The sequence below is a fragment of the Oncorhynchus mykiss genome, chromosome 9 (genome assembly GCF_013265735.2).
Source record: "Oncorhynchus mykiss isolate Arlee chromosome 9, USDA_OmykA_1.1, whole genome shotgun sequence".
NCBI lineage: Eukaryota > Metazoa > Chordata > Actinopteri > Salmoniformes > Salmonidae > Oncorhynchus > Oncorhynchus mykiss.
The window spans coordinates 37,688,704-37,709,355 of NC_048573.1; the positions used below are offsets into that span (position 1 = coordinate 37,688,704).

At 41.8% G+C, this 20,652-nt stretch overlaps 1 protein-coding gene across 1 annotated transcript in view; it reads left to right on the forward strand.

Annotated features, from left to right (window-relative positions):
* Positions 1–20,652, forward strand: part of LOC110517304 (bone morphogenetic protein 7) — a 50,766-nt gene that overhangs the window by 22,362 nt on the left and 7,752 nt on the right. The window contains exon 2 of the mRNA XM_036987918.1: positions 17,303–17,495. Within this exon, the coding sequence (XP_036843813.1) occupies positions 17,303–17,495 (193 nt within the window). The remainder of the gene's footprint in view (positions 1–17,302; positions 17,496–20,652) is intronic.

The window sequence follows — 20,652 nt, forward strand, 5'->3', positions numbered from 1 at the left end:
TCCCTCCACACACACACACACACACACACACACACACACACACACACACACACACACACACACACACACACACACACACACACACACACACACACACACACACACACACACACACACACACACACCCACACACACACACACACACACACACACACACACACACACAATTCTGTTATTGTCTATCCTGATCAGGTCATTTTTAACTCTGTTGTATTCGGCACATGTGACAAATACATTGTATTTAATTTATTTGAGACCATGAGAAGTTAAAGGCCCAGTGCAGTCAAAACAAGATTTCCTTGTGTTTTATATATACAGTACTTCCACACCATGAGGTTGGAAAAATACTGTGAAATTATGGAAATTAATATAATGCTGTTTTAGTGTAAGAGCTATTTGAATAGATTGCCTGAAATTTCAGCCTGTTTTGGTGGGATGGAGTTTTGGCCTGCCCGGTAAATAAGTCAATCGAACAATAAGAAAGAGAGTTCCAAACTTTTCTGCCAATAACAGCTAGTTTTCAATTTTCCTCTCATCACTGAGACCACTCTCAGACAGTCCTAGTAAAATTCTTGCTTGAGAAATTGCTCTTTGCTAAGAATATATTTTTGTTTCTTTTTGTGAATTTTAATTGAAAATCACAGTAAGGTACTTAATTGTTACCCATAAATAATTTGATATTGAGATTTTAAAAAACGGCTGCATTGGACCATTACAGACCAAATGTATGTGGTTTTGAGTGATCTCAAGACCAAGACCACAAGATCCAGACTCCATGGGCCCGTAGTTCAATTGTAAGATACTCGAGAGTAAACTCGAATACAGTACAGTAGAGCACAGCACAGCAGTGTACAAAACAATAAAGTACAGAACATTAGATTGCAATAGACTAGAGTACAGTAATGTATAGGAGAGTACAGTACAGTAGAGTAAAGTAGAGTAGGGTACTAATTTGTTTTATGTTTATTAGGATCCCCATTAGCTTTTGCAGAAGCGGCAGCTACTCTTCCTGGGGTCCACAAAAAAACACAACATGACAAGTAACAAAACACTTACAGACAAGGAAAGTCACACAAAAAAAATGTAATACATACAATACAGCTAAAACATTGTGTGTTAGAGTGTCTGTGTGTGTGTTTGTGTGTGTCCCCTAATTGTCCCCGCCGTTCCATGAGTTGTTTTTCAATCAGTAATTTAGCTGTTTGCTTGAGTAATTGGAGATGGAAGGGAGTTACATGCGATCATGGCTCTGTATAAAACACTGTGTTGGCCTGAATTCGTATTGGTCTTGGGGACTGTGAAGAGACCCCTGGTGGCATGTCTTGTGCATAGTGGGACTATGACTTTAAGAGGGTGTGAAGAGGGCATCTATGCCTAATTACCTCAACTAACCTTTACCCCCACCACACATTAACTCGGCACCGGTACCCCCTGTATATATAGCCTCGGTGTTGTTATGTAATTTTCTTGTGTTACTTTTTGATTTGATTTGATTTTTTTATTACTTTAGTTTATTTAGTGAATATTTGATTTTATCTCTATTTCTTGAACTGCATTGTTGGTTAAGGGCTTGTAAGTAAGCATTTCACGGTAAGCACACCTGTTGTATTCGGCGCATTTGACAACATTTTATTTTATTTGTGGGGTATGCATGAGTATCTGAGCTGAATGTTATTTGATTATACAGACAATCTGGAGTTTGTGTCACAGTAATATTTCTCAGAAAAACTAAAAGAGAAGCAGTTCATCTCTCGTCAACCCTTAACCAGGAAAGACCTGCACACATGTTGTTGATGTTAGTTCTGTATGTGCAGTTTAGGGCAAGGCGTGCTGATCTGTTATGAGCCAGCTGCAGCTTTGCTAGGTCTGTCTTTGCTACACTTGACCATATTACCGGACATCAAGACAAGACCAGAGCCTGAACAACTAGTACAGTTGATGTTTGTGTAAAAAATGCAGAACATCTTTTTATAACAGACATACCCCTCCCCATCTTCACAAAAACATTGTCGATATGACCTGACCATGATAATTGACCATCCAATGTTATACCTAGGAATTTAGGTTCCTCAACTTGTTCAATGGTCACACCCTTTATGTACAACTCGAATTGAGGTTTAGGTCTTAGAGAATGTTTTGAACCAAATACAATGCTTTTAGTTGTAGATGTATTGAATACCCGTTTATTATTAATCTCCCATTCTGATACTGACTGTAACTCCTTATTTATTTATTTTAGTGAGCTCACTGGCTTTTGGTGCTGACATGTTTAGTGAATATTTGATTTTATCTCTATTTCTTGAACTGCATTGTTGGTTAAGGGCTTGTATGTAAGCATTTCACGCAATGAAATTGCAATGAAATCCACATACATAAACAGTCTAGCTGTATGTAACAGTGGCAAACAATTTGTAAAATAGAGAAGCATAACGGCACAAGGCAATTGCCCTGAGGGACACCACAATTTACATATCTGATGTTAAAAAAGCTTCCATGGAAGAATGCTCTCTGGGTTCTAATTGTATGAATAACTATCCAACCATGTGATGGCAAGTGATGTAAAGCCATAGGAAGTGAGTTTTTTCAATATCAATGTATGATCAATAACACCAAAGGCTGCACTGAAATGTGACAATACAACTCCAACTATCATCTTAATAATTGTGACCCACCACCTTATTTCGGTTTTATGTAGCAACATTTGACATGGTGTTTTTTACATTGGATAAAAGTAGAGATTCATATTATATACTGCAGTTTAGGAACAATGGGAAAGTAATTCTGCTTGAAAGCTGCTAAACTTGTAACCCCACTTTTGAGAAAATAGCCCTAGAATGTTTTGGGACATCTACTGGAGTGCTCTTCTTTATCTACACCCATTCAGCATCATTCACACCCTCTTAGTCTTTGCCCCACCCATCTCTTTAAGGATTCTCATGTGAGGCCTTGTGCTAAACAGAGTGAGCTAAACAATGAACCATAATCCCTACTGATTATCATAGCTAACCATCATGCATTAATCTGCAGGTAGCTAAAGCTAACCAACTAGGTTCTTAGCTAGCTAGCTAACAGTATGCTTCAAATTGCAATGAAAATGACTGTGAAATACATAGAAACGTATAATATCTGAAAATGTAGCTAGACTCCTACCCGTATGCATTGATGAATGCTTCTCCCTCTCTGTCATGGATGCCATGGTTGCCCTGAGTTTGAAGATGTCATCCAGAGACAGGTGTTTTATACAACAGCCTTCTGTGTTCTCTTTTTGAGTCCCTCCACATTTACAATCATTCTCTGCTTCCACAGGGTATTCTATGGATTTCAAAACTCTGTCAACTTCTTCTGTGACAACAACACTTTTGATTGCCGTTTCTTCTACATCACTGTCATCAGAAGACTCTACAATGTCTGGTTTAATTATTATTATTTTTTAACCTAAATCAGGGATTTCCTCATCGTCTGATTCGTGTGCATGATCGTCCTCCAGAAAGTAGTCCATCACAACTTTGTCTCACTGATCTTTGCCGAAAGCGCCTGTTAAATTCAGGGCAGCAATGTGGAGAACAGAAGCCATAATTTTGTAGTTATTTTTTCTATAAAAAAAGTCACGGTAGCATGGATGATCTACACATACTGAGCAGCTCATGTTAGTCCAGCCCATCCATTATCTCAGCCAATCATGGCTAGCAGGATGGTTCCCGTCGTTTTCCGTGGCTAAACCAACTAGGCTTGTAATTTAACAATTGTATTCATATTTACAGATTGCATATATGTTTGTTATTAAGGCACATGTTCCATAAGGTATTTCTGAGAGAAGAAAAATGAAAACAAATAATAAGAATTACGTTCAAATGCCTCTTGTAACGATGTACGCTGAGAGTTGGGAAGCAAGTTCAGGGAGTGAATACATTTAATAAATAAAAGAACAAAACAAGAAACACAAACAGTGCACCGACATGAAAAAGCTACAATGACGACTGGGGAAGAAACCAAAGGGGGTGACATATAAAGGGCAGGTAATCAAGGAGGTGATGGAGTCCAGGTGAGTGTCTCAGGTGCGCGTAACGATGGTGACAGGTGTGCGCCTAGCTTCTTGAAATGGGTGACTTATAATTTTTAAAAATTAACCAATGATCAGTGCAGTACAAGTTGAGTGCCCTTCACTATATGCATGCTGAAAGTAACTGTTTCATTTGTTCTCTGAAAAATAGCATTGCATGTGGTCAAACACAATCCTCTCCATCAGTTTAAAAATAACAGGCAGAAAACTGATTGGGCGGCTGTTAGAGCCAGCAAAGTGTGCTTTACTATTTTTAGGCAGTGGAATTACTATAGCTTCCTTCCACACCTGTGGACACACACATTCCTTTAGGCTTTGGTAAAAATATATAGCAAGTTTCCCATCGATGTTGTCTATACCTGGTAGCTTATCATTGTTGATGGAAAACAATTTTTACACCTCTCCCACACTAACTTGACCAAATTCAAAACAGAAATCATTCTCTTTCATTGTTAGATATTTTATACAACAATATGATGGTTCACTGTGATAGAGAAGCACTGTCCTCTCTATGACTCCCCCCTTTGGCTTTGGATGCCATGGTAGCAACGCAGGCTAACATTGGTACTCCACGCAGTTCCAGACAGGGCAGGTCACAGGGCAGATTTAAACAGTAACAAACAGCACAGCCACAAGCTCGGGACAATCCGCTGTCCCAGCCACAAGTGCTAACCGCGTCTTAGGTAAGTTAGGATCACCACTTTATTGTAAGAATGTGAAATGTCAGAATAATAGTAGAGAGAGTGTTTTATTTAATATTTTATTTCTTTCATCACATTGCTAGTGGTTCAGAAGTTTACATACACTCAATTAGTATTTGGTAGCATTGCCTTTAAATTGTTTAACTTGGGTCAAACGTTTTGGGTAGCAGCCTTCCACAAGCTTCCCACAATTAGTTGAATTTTGGACCATTTCTCCAGGCGGAGCTGGTGTAACTGAGTTAGGATTGTAGGCCTCCTTGCTCGCACACGCTTTTTCAGTTCCGCCCACACATTTTCTATGGGATTGAGGTCAGGGCTTTGTGATTGGCCACTCCAATACCTTGACTATGTTGTATTTAAGCCATTTTGTCACAACTTTGGAAGTATACTTGGTGTCATTGTCCATTTGAAAGACGCATTTGCGACCAGGCTTTAACTTCCTGACTGATGTCTTGAGATGTTGCTTCAACATATCCACGTCATTTTCCGTCCTCATCATGCCATCTATTTTGTGAAGTGCACCAGTCCCTCCTGTAGCAAAGCACCCCGCACAACATGATCCTGACACCCCCATGCTTCACAGTTTGAGATGGTGTTCTTCGGCTTGCAAGCATCCCCCTTCAACTATATCATCCCGACCAACTTGCCCTTCAAATACACATCTGCTGTCTTCAACCAGGATCTCAGCAATCACTGCCTCATTGCCAGCATCCATAATGGGTCCGCGGTCAAACGACCACCCCTCATCACTGTCAAACGCTCCCTAAAACATTTCAGTAAGCAGGCCTTTCTAATCGACCTGGCCTTGGTTTCCTGGAAGAAAATTATCATTAATTACAAATAATTTATAGACTGCAAGAAATCCAAACAGATGTATTTGACTAACTAACCTCATCCCGTCAGTAGAGGATGTCTGGTTGTTCTTTAAAAGTGCTTTCCTCGCCATCTTAAATAAGCATGCCCCTTTTAAAAAATGTAGAACTAAGAACAGATATAGCCCCTTGTTCACTCCTGACTTGACTGCCCTTGACCAGCACAGAAACATTCTGTGGCGTACTGCATTAGCATTGAATAGCCCCCTCGATATGCACTGAGACTAGGAAACACTATCACCACCGATAAATTCTTGTCAATCGAGAATTTCGTTAAGCATTTCTCTACGGCTGGCCATGCTTTCCACCTGCTTTCCATGCCTCTTAAGGATCCGCCCCTTTTTTAAATTTTCACCTGAAATGACATACCCAAATCTAAGACAGATGTTTAAAAATGAACAAAAGTCCTGATTATATCGGGATCTTTCAATGTAATAATAAAACAACTCAAGATGTTCTATTGAAACAATAGTGTTAAAAATATTAAGAAAATTAGTAATTGCTTTATTTTAATTGTATTAAATGCCCTTATCCAGAGCGACTTGCAGGAGCAATTAGGGTTACGTAACCAAGAGCACATCAACAGATCTTTCACGTAGTCGGCTCAGGGATTTGAATCGGTGACCTTTCGGTTGCTGTTCCAATGTTCTTAACCACTAGTTTACCTGGTGTTTTCAAACACAAGGCAGGGTTTGGGACAGCCACCACTCCATAGAAATAGGTATATAAACTATGACTTTGTACTATATTAATTTAGCAATGTTTGGCATTGCCTTGGATTGAATAAGATCATATTATGATGTAAATAAATGTCATAAGTGTGGAGACTTAACAAATCTTTTAAGTAGAGTTTTGGGGGTGAGGCTGTTTTTTTGCACCACTTCTATAGAATCACCCATATAGCCTACACACTAATGATACGGGGGTCAGCTGTTCATTCACCCGCACTGGCACGCAATTGCTAATAACCCATGCGCAAGCGCCCGACTATAGGTGATCAAGTGAAAATCTGAGGCCCGCACCAGACCCTAACCCGTAAATATAGAACATGCGCGGCGGTACAGTCAAACATGCAAGAACAGTTTTATGACACGGGGCGCAGGATTTTTTTATACACATGTTTCTGCTTATATTTTTCGACATTTTTGTTGGCTATTTGTTAGTCAACTTGTCTATAAGATACATGCAGTCTCTCTTCTGCCGCAAACCCTTGCTCACCAGGAAATACAGTGGCAAGAAAAGTATGGGAACCCTTTGGAATGACCTGGATCTCTGCATGCATTTTGCATACCATTTGATCTGATCTTCATCTAAGTCACAACAATGGACAAACTTAAACTAATAACACACAAATGATTGTGTTTTTCTTGTCTATATTGAATATGTCATTTAAACATTCACAGTGTAGATTGGAAAAAGTATGGGAACCCTTAGGCTAATGACTTCTCCAAAAGCTAATTGGAGTCAGGAGTCAACTAACCTGGAGTCGAATCAATGAGACGAGATGGGAGATTTTGGTTAAAGCTGCCATGCCCCATCATTTTTTTTTTGAGTTTGCTATTCACAAGAAGCAATTGCCTGAGAAGAACCATGCCTCGAACAAAAGAGATCTCAGAAGACCTAAGATTAAGAATTGTTGCCTTGCACAAAGCTGGAAAGGGTTACAAAAGTATCTCTAAAAGTCAGTCCACGGTAAGACAAATTGTCTATAAATGGAGACATTTCAGCACTGTTGCTACTCTCCCAATGAGTGGCCATCCTGCAAAGATGACTGCAAGAGTACAGGGCAGAATGCTCAATGAGGTTAAGAAGATTCCTAGTGTCAGCTAAAGACTTACAGAAATCTCTGTAAGATAATAACATCTCTGTTGACGAGTCTACAAACGTAACAATAAACAAGAATGGTGTTCATGGGAGGACACCGCGGAAGAAGCCATTGCTGTTCCAAAAAAAATATTTCTGCACGTCTGAAGTTTGTAAAAGAGCACCTGGATGTTCCACAGTGCTACTGGCAAAATATTCTGTGGACAGATGAAAGTTGTGTTGTTCAGAAGGAACTCACAAAGCTATGTATGGAGAAAAAAGGCACAGCACAGCAACATCAAAACCTTATACCAATTGTAAACTATGGTGGAGGGAGCATTATGGTTTGGGGGCTGCTTTGCTGCCTCAGGGCCGGGACAGCTTGCTATCATCAATGGAAAAAGGAATTCCCAAGTTCATCAAGACGTTTTGCAGGAGAATGTAAGGCTATCAATTGAAGCTCAACAGAAGTTAGGCAATGCAACAGCACAACAACCCAAAAGACAGAAGTAAATCAGCAACAGAATGATTTGAACAGAAGTACACCTTCTGGAGTGGCCCAGTCAGTCCTGACCTCAACCCGATTGAGATGCTGTGGCATGACCTCAAGAGAGCGGTTCACACCAGACATCCCAAGAACATTGTGGAACTGAAACAGTTTCGTAACGAGGAATGGTCCAAATTCCTCCTGACCATTGTGCAGGTCTGATCCGCAACTACGGAAAACGTTTGGTTGAGGTTATTGCTGCCAAAGGAGGGTCAACCTGTTATTAAATCCAAGGGTTCACTTACTTCTTCCAACCTGCACTGTGAATGTTTACACGGTGTGTTCAATTAAGACATGAACAATTATAATTGTTTGTGTGTTATTAGTATTAAGCAGACTGTGTTTGTCTATTGTTGTGACTTAGATGAAGATCAGATAAAATTTAATTACCAATTTATGCAGAAATCCAGGTAATTCTAAATGGTTCAAATACTTTTTCTTCCCACTGTATGTCATACATCGATAGAATGAATGCTTCAATTTAGTTGACATCTGTAGTTTTCTATTTCATCTCTGCTTCTCTTGCAAAGCAAAGACATTTTAGGGACCAGGGAGAAAATGCTATAAAAAATATACAAAAACAGGAAAGATCAGCTTGAAAGGTTAAGGGAATTTAATAAACGCATCTGGTTCGAAACAGCCTATGTAGCATCAACGTGTGTCAGGAATATTAATTTCAGAGTCAAAATTGACTACAAAGTGTAATTAAGATAGTTTTGGTCATAATGTCAGTCTCGTCCAAAACGGAGTTTAGTAAGTGACTACATCATGACTTACTTGAGGGTTTGGTTTGAGATCAAGAGATCAACACATGATTAATTGATGCTTCTATCTAATAGACCAGGGGTCCCCAACTACATTCAGCCTTCGGACGATGTTTCGGGGGGCCAGAACATAGTTCTAAATCATTTGTACACTGCAAATTGACCGTAAGGTTACCAAACAGATATAGTATTTGACAAAAAGAGAATAATTTCAAACCTTGATTACATTGGGATTACGATTACATATGCATCTCTATTTATGTGTGGGAATACTTGGGAACCCTAACCCTAACCCTAAAAAGAATCCTGTTGAGCTGATTTTCTGGTGATTTTACAGTATTTCCTTACAGTATTTTCCTTAAAAAAATAGTATTATTTTGTTATTATTGTTTTTGTCATAAAACTTGAGTGCCAAATAAACCCATTACGCTGTAGCGAAGGCCATAGCGTAGCGGATGTCATCCACTGTCTGCAGGGATGAGATGGAAACACCAATGCTGCTGCTCAGTCCACTGTGACTCTGATGTGCTTTGGCTTAGGCCATACAAAAATCGATATTTTTTATTGCCACACACCAGATAGGTGCAGTGAAATGTGTTGTTTTACAGGGTCAGCCATAGTAGTACAGCGCCCCTGGAGGAAATTAGTGTTAAGTGCCTTGCTCAAGGACACATCGACAGATTTTTCAACTTGTCGGCTTGATGAGCTGAAGTGGTGGGCTTTATAACTCCTTTCATAGTGAGCTGGGGAAATTTAGTCGGCGGGGGAGAGAATAGAGGAGAAGAGATGAGAATAGAGGAAAAGAGAAGAGAGGAGAAGAGGGGAGGGGAGGGGAGGGGATGGGAGGGGAGGGGAGGGGAGGGGAGGGGAGGGGAGGGGAGGGGAGGGAAGGGGAGGGGAGGGGAGAAAAGAGAAGAGGGGAGAGGAGCAGGTGTTGGCAGCACTGAGAGCGTTCCTGATGTCTCTCCTGTCAGGCTCCAGTCAGTTACAGTAGTATAATGTATGTATTGTGGACACACTCAGTTTAACCTTTTAAGGATGACTCAGGACGGTGGCATTATGAAAGCCCCCATTCACATGGCAGGCCTATAGCACAGGTGTGGAATGGATGGGGTGGCTGTACTGGTGGGGCGGTACGAGGGGAAGTGGATTATACCAACAAGTTCTCAAAATTTCACTTTGAAGTTCTACGTATTATGGATGAACGTCAATTTTTGACGCATTCATTCCGAGTGGTTAAGGTTAGGGCTATGGTTTGGGGAAAGCTTAAAACAAAAATAATTCAAGAAAAACTGGTTTGTATTTGTTTCATGAGCATTGATGATATCCCAAAATGTTTTGTACGTAAAGCCATCAAGTTTGCAAGATATTTATCTTTCAAAACACAGAAATACAAACCAAAAGATTGTTTTTGGGTGTAATTGTCCTTTAAAGACAACTTGCTATTTCAAGTATTTTCTTGCTAGAGCATTGTGTGCCGTGGTGTAGCGGTCATAGCAGCGCACTGTGTTCTGAGCAGTGTGCTTTGACGCCGAGCATCACGAGTTTGCGCCAGTGCTGGGCAATAGTTGTTCTTTTTTATAGGTGAGTGCCGAGGAAGGCATATAGGAATTCTCGGGACCTTTTCAAAACGAAGTCTATTTCTAGTGAACAGCCTGGATTATACACACACACACACCCACCCACACACACACACACACACACACACATTATACACTATGGGTGCCTATGGAAGAGCCAGGACAATAGGATCCTAGAAGCCAGCAGGCCCAGTAATGAGAGAGAGAGAGAGAGAGAGAGAGAGAGAGAGAGAGAGAGAGAGAGAGAGAGAGAGAGAGAGAGAGAGAGAGAGAGAGAGAGAGAGAGAGAGAGAGAGAGAGAGAGAGAGAGAGAGAGAGAGAGAGAGAGAGAGAGAGAGAGAGAGAGAGAGAGAGAGAGAGAGAGAGAGAGAGAGAGAGAGGGAGAGAGAGAGAGAGAGAGAGAGAGAGAGAGAGAGAGAGAGAGAGAGAGAGAGAGAGAGCTGTCCCACATTCAACAGTAATTAGATCCATGTCTTTACCCTGCACTCACTGCCCAGTCAGACAGTGCTGCCTTTGTACAACGCACACACACACACACACACACACACACACACACACACACACACACACACACACACACACACACACACACACACACACACACACACACACACACCATTTCTGTCTCTGTGTTATGTGTTCGATATCAATAACAGGGACAAAGTGATCAAGAGGTACAGTAGTGAGGGTAGCTAGAGTGAGGGTAGATAGGGAGAATTGCCATAACAGTAAAAAGAAGAATCAGAGATAAAGAGATTAAAAGAGTAGGAGACAGGAGAGACTGAATAGAATCCAAACTCTCATCAATGGACAATGTGTTCTCCTCAGTGGATCAGCTTTGCTCACTCACATCCATAGCAGCTGGTGCAGCACAAGGACAATGGCATCTGACATCTCAGTGTATGAAACTGGTGTGTGTGTTTCGGTCTATGCGTGTGTATTCACTTTGTGTGTGTGTGTGTGTGTGTGTGTGTGTATGTGTGTGTGTGTATGTGTGTGTGTGTGTGTGTGTGTGTGTGTGTGTGTGTGTGTGTGTGTGTGTGTGTGTGTGGACTGGATGCCTTGGCAGAGATGTGTCCTTGGCAGTACAGCCAAAGCTGCTCAGAGTTCAGAGGTGGTCTGTCTGATAAAGAGTTGTTGAGTTGGGAGCAGGGTGATGGGGTGCTAGAGAGGGTTGGTTGGTGGGCTTAGGTTATCAGGCCCTGTCCTGAACACAACTGAAAAGAGGAGGGGAGGAGAGGGATGGGAGGGAGGGGAAGAGTAAATTAGATCATAGTGGAGTTCTCTGTGATCCAACTGAGAAACATGTGACTTCCTATCGACTCAGAGACACACAGGAATGGAAAACACATGCACTGGTCGTGTAGCAGACACATTTTCCAAAGTGACTTTGACAACATTGACAGAGACACATAATATTAAGAACATGTAGCCCCCATGCAAAAGATATAACCAAAATGTTGCTAGCTCCGTGTGGGGGTGGGAGAAGAGGGGGAGGCAAAGCCTGGAGATGATGACAAACAAGGCAGTGACCACTGGGACATGCTGCTGGGACATGAGAGGTCAGGGTCAGGGGTATAGCTTCTGGGGATCTGGGGGGGGGTGAAGAGGAGTGGAGATGGGGAGATCCTCGTACTTATACCTTGAGTGTGTGTGTCTGCGCATACAGTTGGAATTCAACAAAACCGTTTGGTATCCACACCTTGTTATTGGATTTTCAACATTGCACAACAAATTATATTTTTGTAAACTTAAGTTTACAATTTTAATTGAGAAAATAAAGACAAATGACATGGACAAAATGATTGGCACCCATTGGTTGCACTGCCTTTTGCCAAGATTACTAGCCTATTCAACCTCTCTTTTGTATCGTCTGAGATCCCCAAAGATTGGAAAGCTGCCGCGGTCATCCCTCTTTTCAAAGGGGGAGACACTCTAGACCCAAACTGTTACAGACCTATATCTATCCTGCCCTGCCTTTCTAAAATCTTGTTAATAAACAGATTTCGAATCCCACCAAACCTTCTCCGTAATGCAATCTGGTTTCCGAGCTGGTTATGGGTGCACCTCAAGGTCCTAAACGATATCATAACCGCCATCGATTAAAAACAGTAATGTGCAGCCGTCTTTATCGACCTGGCCAAGGCTTTCGATTCTGTCAAGCACTGCATACTTGTCGGCAGACTCAATAGCCTTGGCTTCAAAAATGACCTCCTCGCCTGGTTCACCAACTACTTCTCAGATTGAGTTCATTGTTTCAAATCGGAGGGCCTGTTGTCCGGACCTCTGGCAGTCTCCATGGGGGTGGCACAGGGCTCAATTCTCGGGCCGACTCTTTTCTCTGTATATATCAATGATGTCGCTCTTGCTGCTGGTGATTCTCTGATCTACCTCTACGCAGACGACACCATTCTGTATACATCTGGTCCTTCTTTGGACACTGTGCTAACAAACCTCCAAATGAGTTTCAACGCCACATAACACTCATTCCATGGCCTCCAACTGCTTTTAAATGCTAGTAAAACTAAGTGCATGCTCTTCAACCGATTGCTGCCCGCACCCTCCCGCCTGACTAGCATCACTACTCTGGACGGTTCTGACCTAGAATATGTGGACAACTAAAATACCTGGGTGTCTGGTAGACTGTAAACTCTCCTTCCAGACTCACATTAAGCAGCTCCAATCCAAAATTAAATCTAGAATTGGCTTCCTATTTCGCAACAAATCCTCCTTCACTCATGCCGCCAAACACACCCTTGCAAAACTGACTATCCTACCAATCCTTGACTTCGGCGATGTCATTTACAAAATGGCCCCCAACACTCTACTCAGCAAACTGGATGTAGTCTATCACAGTGCCATCCGTTTTATCACCAAAGCCCCATACACTACCCACCACTGCGACCTGTATGCTCTTATTGGCTGGGCCTCACTGCATATCCGTCGCCAAACCCACTGGCTCCAGGTCATCTATAAGTCATCTACAGTGGGGCAAAAAAGTATTTAGTCAGCCACCAATTGTGCAAGTTCTCCCACTTAAAAATATGAGAGAGGCCTGTAATTTTCATCATAGGTACACTTCAACTATGACAGACAAAATGAGAAAAAAAATCCAGAAAATCACACTGTAGGATTTTTAATGAATTTATTTGCAAATTATGGTGGAAAATAAGTATTTGGTCAATAACAAAAGTTAATCTCAATACTTTGTTATGTACCCTTTGTTGGCAATGACAGAGGTCAAACGTTTTCTGTAAGTCTTCACAAGGTTTTGACACACTGTTGCTGGTATTTTGGCCCATTCTTCAATGCAGATCTCCTCTAGAGCAGTAATGTTTTGGGGCTGTTGCTGGGCAACACGGACTTTCCCTCCAAAGATTGTCTATGGGGTTGAGATCTGGAGACTGGCTAGCCACTCCAGGACCTTGAAATGCTTCTTACAAAGCCATTCCTTCGTTGCCCGGGCGGTGTGTTTGGGATCATTGTCATGCTGAAAGACCCAGCCACATTTCATCTTCAATGCCCTTGCTGATGGAAGGAGGTTATCACTCAAAATATCACGATACATGGCCCCATTCATTCTTTCCTTTACACGGATCAGTTGTCCTTGTCCCTTTGCAGAAAAACAGCCCCAAAGCATGATGTTTCCACCCCCATGCTTCACAGTAGGTATGGTGTTCTTTGGATGCAACTCAGCATTCTTTGTTCTCCAAACACGACGAGTTGAGTTTTTACCAAAAAGTTATATTTTGGTTTCATCTGACCATATGGCATTCTCCCAATCTTCTTCTGGATCATCCAAATGCTCTCTAGCAAACTTCAGATGGGCCTGGACATGTACTGGCTTAAGCAGGGGACACGTCTGGCACTGCAGGATTTGAGTCCCTGGCGGCGTAGTCTGTTACTGATGGTAGGCTTTGTTACTTTGGTCCCAGCTCTCTGCAGGTTATTCACTAGGTTCCCCCGTTTGGTTTTGGGATTTTTGCTCACCGTTCTTGTGATCATTTTGACCCCACGGGGTGAGATCTTGCGTGGAGCCCCAGATCGAGGGAGAATATCAGTGGTCTTGTATGTCTTCCATTTCCTAATAATTGCTCCCACAGTTGATTTCTTCAAACCAAGCTGCTTACCTATTGCAGATTCAGTCTTCCCAGCCTGGTGCAGGTCTACAATTTTGTTTCTGGTGTCCTTTGACAGCTCTTTGGTCTTGGCCATAGTGGAGTTTGGAGTGTGACTGTTTGAGGTTGTGGACAGGTGTCTTTTATATTGATAACAAGTTCAAGCAGGTGCCATTAATACAGGTAACAAGTGGAGGACAGAGGGGCCTCTTAAAGAAGAAGTTACATGTCTGTGAGAGCCAGAAATCTTGCTTGTTTGTAGGTGACCAAATACTTATTTTCCACCATAATTTGCAAATAAATTCATAAAAAATCCTACAGTGTGATTTCCTGGATTTTTTTCTTCTCATTTTGTCTGTCATAGGTGAAGTGTACCTATGATGAACATTACAGGCCTCTCTCATCTTTTTAAGTGGGAGAACTTGCACAATTGGTGGCTGACTAAATACTTTTTTGCCCCACTGTTTAAGTCTTTGCAAGGTAAAGCCCCACCTTATCTCAGCTCACTGGTCACCATAGCAACACCCAGCCGTGTCATGCTCTCCAGTAGGTATATTTCACTGGCCATCCCCAAAGCCAACACTTTCTTTGGCCGCCTTTCCTTCCATTTCTCTGCTGCCAATCACTGGAACAAATTGCAAAAATCTCTGAAGCTGGAGTCTTATATCTCCCTCTCTAACTAACCTCTCAGCTTACCGATCACTGTACCTGTACACAGCCAATCCAATCTGTAAATTGCACACCCAACTACCTCATCCCCATATTATCCCCATACCCTCTTGCTCTTTTGCATCCCAGTATCTCTACTTGCACATCATCATCTGCACATCTATCACTCCAGTATTTATGCTAAGTTGTAATTATTTTTCACCTCTAGGGCCTATTCATTGCCTACCTCCCTACTCTTCTACATTTGCACACACTGTACATAGATTTTTCTATTTTTCTTTTCCTTTGTGTCATTGACTGTACGTTTGTTTATGTGTAACTCTGTGTTGTTGTTTTTATCGCACTGCTTTGCTTTTTCTTGGCCAGGTCGCAGTTGTAAATAAGAACTTGTTCTCAACTAGCCTACCTGGTTAAATAAAGGTGAACTTAAAAAACATTTAAAATGAATAGATAACTGCAAACAAATGCGGCGGGGTTGCTTTGCGGCCTCTGGTACTGGGAGCCTTGAATGTGCACAAGGCATCATGAAATCTTCAGATTATCAGGTGTTTTGTAGTCCAATGTTTAACCCAGTGTCTAAAAACTGGGTCTCTATTGAAGGTTGTGGGTCTTCTCAGCAGGACAACGACCCCAAACACACATCCAAAATCACCAAGGAATGGTTAAGAAGAGATGCTGGACTGTTCTTGAGTGGCCAGCGAAGAGTCCAGATCTGAAACGCCCAAAACCTATGGCGAGCTCTGAAAACAGAAGTTGGTGGAGGGCATCCTTTAAATATTGAGGAATTAGAGCAGTTTGCTTCTGAAAAGTGGGCCAAATTGTCAGTAGAAAGCTGCAGCAAGCTACAATAAGCGTTTGTCTGCAGTTATCTTGGCCAAAGGTGGTGTAACCAAGTACTAGCTGCCAATACATTTGTCCATGCCATTTGTCTTTATTTTCTAATTGAACATTGTTAACTTAAGTTTACAAAAATGTATTTGGTTGTGCAACGTTTTAATCCAATAAAAAGATGTGGTTACCTAACTTTTTTATTTTTACATTTCAACTTATTTGAGAAGAAATAGGGAATTATTTAAGAAAAAGTGCAAGGGTGCCAATATATTTGGCCACAACTGTATGTGTGCATATGTGGTGTGAGTGTGTACTCCACCTCATGAGATCCAGATGAGAGGAGGAGAGGAGGAGAGATGTGTCTCTGGGGTTCGGAGAGGAAGAGAGAGAAAAGGGTATTGTAAAGCTGTCATCACCTGTCAGCACCACATGCTGTAGCACCAGAACCACATGCATCTCTCAATCATAGGGCTGTAGCACCAGCACCACATGCATCTCCCAATCATAGGGCTGTAGCACCAGCACCACATGCATCTCTCAATCATAAGGCTGTAGCACCAGAACCACATGCATCTCTCAATCATAGGGCTGTAGCACCAGCACCACATGCATCTCTCAATCATAGGGCTGTAGCACCAGCACCACATGCATCTCTCAATCATAGGGCTGTAGCACCAGTACCACATGTAGCTCTCAATCATAAGGCTGTAGCACCAGCACCACATGCATCTCTCAATCATAAGGCTGTAGCACCAGCACCACATGCATCTCTCAATCATAGGGCTGTAGCACCAGCACCACATGCATCTCTCAATCATAAGGCTGTAGCACCAGCACCACATGCATCTCTCAATCATAAGGCTGTAGCACCAGCACCACATGAATCTCTCAATCATAAGGCTGTAGCACCAGCACCACATGCATCTCTCAATCATAAGGCTGTAGCACCAGCACCACATGCATCTCTCAATCATAAGGCTGTAGCACCAGAACCACATGCATCTCTCAATCATAAAGCTGTATCACCAGCACCACATGAATCTCTCAATCATAAGGCTGTAGCACCAGCACCACATGTAGCTCTCTAGCAGTGTAGTCCATGTGCTACATGAAGGAGACATCCATTCAGAGAACCACATGGAGAACATGGATGGATGTGTCTGTCTCACTACATCATCCAAGGTTGCATAAGGGTGAATATGTCAGGACTCAAGACTGTGATAGACAGTCTGTCCATCTGTCTGTCTGCCTGCCTGCCTGTCTGTTCTACCTTCTGTCAGACTCATTATAGTGTGTGTGCATTTGTGTTTGTGGTGTTCTGTTTGTCTCATCCTGTTTGTGTGTTTGCGTGTTCCAGTGGAACACGATACAGAGCTCCTACCCGTCCGACGGCACCACCGAGAGTTCCGTTTCGACCTATCACGTATTCCTGAGGGGGAAGCGGTCACCACTGCAGAGTTCCGCATCTATAAGGACTTCATCCACGAACGCTTTGACAATGAAACCTTCCGCATCAGTGTCTACCAGGTGCTGGAGGAAAACATTGACAGGTGAGGGTGTGTGTGTGTGTGTGTGTGGGGTGGGGGGGGGGGGGGGGGGGGGGGGGGGGGGGGTGGGGGGGGGGGGGTGGAGACCAGAAGTCCTCACAAGTATAGTAAAATAAGGAAAATTCAGTCCCCACAAGGAAAAATACTATTTTAGGCTTAGAGTTTAGGTTTAGGGTTAGGGGAGAGGTTTAGTTTTAGGTTTAGGGATAGGGGATTGGGGTTAAGGTTATGGGTTTGGGAAAATATCATTTATATTGTCTGATCCAGAGCTCTATGACACACTATGCCCTCTGTCAGTAGAATAACCCTGGTCTGGGAGGAATTAATGGATACATGAAGAATAAAGGATATAATATCAGAAAGGAAATGAGGAGAAAAAGAGAACCACATCCCACATTAAAACAGTGGTAGTGAGTTGGACACTGAAATGATTTTCTCTTGTGTGTGTTTCTTTCTATCTCTTTCTATGCCTCTCTTGCTCTCTCTCACTCTCTCCGCCTCTCGCTCTGCCTCTCTCTCTCTCTCTCTCTCTCTCTCTCAATTCAATTCAATTTATTGGCATGGGAAACATATGTTAACATTGCCAAAGGAAGTGAAGTAGATAATAAAAAAAAAGTGAAATAAACAATAAAAATGACAGTAAACATTACACTCACAGAAGTTCCAAAATGAATGAAAACATTTCAAATGTCATATTATGTCTATATACAGTGTTGTGACGAAGTGCAAATACTGAAAGTATAAAATGGAAAATAAATAAACATAAATATGGGTTGTATTTACAATGGTGCTTGTTCTTCACAGGTTGCCCTTTCCTTGTGGCAACAGGTCACACATCTTGCTGCTGTGATGGCACACTGTGGTATTTCACCCAATAGATATGGGAGTTTATCAAAATTGGGTTTGTTTTCAAATTCTTTGTGGATCTGTGTAATCTGAGGGAAATATGTGTCTCTAATATGGTCATACATTTCGCTGGAGGTTAGGAAGTGCAGCTCAGTTTCCACCTCATTTTGTTGGCAGTGTGCACATAGCCTGTCTTCTCTTGAGAGCCAGGTCTGCCTACGGCGGCCTTTCTCAATAGCAAGGCTATGCTCATTGAGTCTGTACATAGTCAAAGCTTTCCTTAAGTTTGGGTCAGTCACAGTGGTCAGGTATTCTGCCACTGTGTACTCTCTGTTTAGGGCCAAATAGCATTCTAGTTTGCTCAGTTTTTTTGTTAATTCTTTCCAATATGTCAAGTAATTATATTTTTGTTTTCTCATGATTTGGTTTGGTCTAATTGTGTTGCTGTCCCGGGGCTCTGTGGTGTCTGTTTGTGTTTGTGAACAGAGCCCCAGGACCAGCTTGCTTAGGGGACTCTTCTCCAGATTCATCTCTCTGTAGGTGATGGCTTTGTTATGGAAGTTTCAGGAATCGCTTCCTTTTAGGTGGTTGTGGAATTTAATGTCTATTTTCCTGACTTTGATAATTAGTGGGTATCGGCCTAATTCTGCTCTGCATGCATTATTTGGTGTTTGACATTGTACACAGAGGATATTTTTTGCAGAATTCTGCATGCAGAGTCTCAATTTGGTGTGTGTCACATTTTATGAATTCTTGGTTGGTCAGTGGACCCCAGACAACCATAAAGGGCAATGGGTTCTATAACTGATTCAAGTATTTTTTAGACAGATCCTAATTGATACATCAAATTTTATGTTCCTTTGATGGCATATAAGGCCTTTCATGCCTTGTCTCAGCTTGTTCACAGCTTTGTGGAAGTTACCTGTGGTGCTGATGTTTAGGCCGAGGTATGAATAGTTTTTTGTGTGCTCTAGTGCTGTGGTTCCCAAACTTTTTATAGTCCCGTTCCACTTCAAACATTCAGCTGCATACCCCCTTTAGCACCAGGGTCAGCGCACTCTCAAATGTTGCTTTTTGGCATCAATGTAATCCTGCCACACACACACACACACTATACGATGCATTTATTAAACATAAGAATGAGTGTGAGTTTTTGTCACAACCCGGCTCGTGGGAAGTGACAGAGAGCACTTATTGGACCAGGGCACAAATAATAATATAATAATAATCTATTATTTTGCTCTTTATTTAACCATCTTACATATGAAACCTTATTTGTTCATCAAAAATTATGAATAACTCACCACAGGTTGGGAAGGGTGTGCTTGTAAGGATGCACATAACTCTGCAATGTTGGGTTGTATTGGAGAGAGTCTCAGTCTTAAATCATTTTCCACACGCAGTCTGTGCCTGAATTTAGTTTTCATGCTAGTGAGGGCCGAGAATCTACTCTCACATATGTACGTGGTTGGAAATGGTATCCGTGTCTTAACAGCGCGATTTGCCAAGGCAGGATACTATGAGCGCAGCCCTATCCATAAATCTGTCAGTGGCTTCTGATTAAATTAAATCTTCACAGAACCGCTTGTTGCAATTTGATGAGGCTCTCTTGTTCAGATATTGGTAAGTGGACTGGAGGCAGGGCATCAAAGGGATAACGGATCTAGTTGCTTGTGTCGTGAGTTTCGGGAAAGTACCTGCATAATTGCGCACCCAACTCACTCAGGTGCTTTGCTATATCACATTTGACATTGTCCGTAAACTAGAGTTAATTTGCACACAAAATATCATACAATGATGGAACGACCTGTGTGTTGTCCTTGTTAATGCAGACAGAGAAGAGCTCCAAAAACCTCTTAAGGATCGGATCCTTTTTTTTCAAATTTAGCCTGAAATCTAACTGCCTGTAGCTCAGGAACTGAAAAAAGTATATGTATATTCTTGATACCATTTGAAAGGAAACACTTTGAAGTTTGTGGAAATGTGAAATTAATGTAGGAGAATATAACACATTAGATCTGTTAAAAGATAATACAGATAATAATATGTATTTTTTTGTTGTTCCATTATCTTTGAAATGTAAGAGAAAGGCCATTATCTATCTTAGGACTCTAGTTGCAATTTAGATTTTGGCCACTAGATGGCAGCAGTTCATGTGCAAAGTGTTAGACTGATCCAATGAACCATTGCATTTATGTTCAAAATGTTGTATCAAGTCTGACAAAATGTGCCTATCTGGTTAACAAAGTTAACAATTTTCACTCTAGTGTCCAAAACATCTTTCAAGCTGTCAGGCATTCCCTTGGCAGCAAAA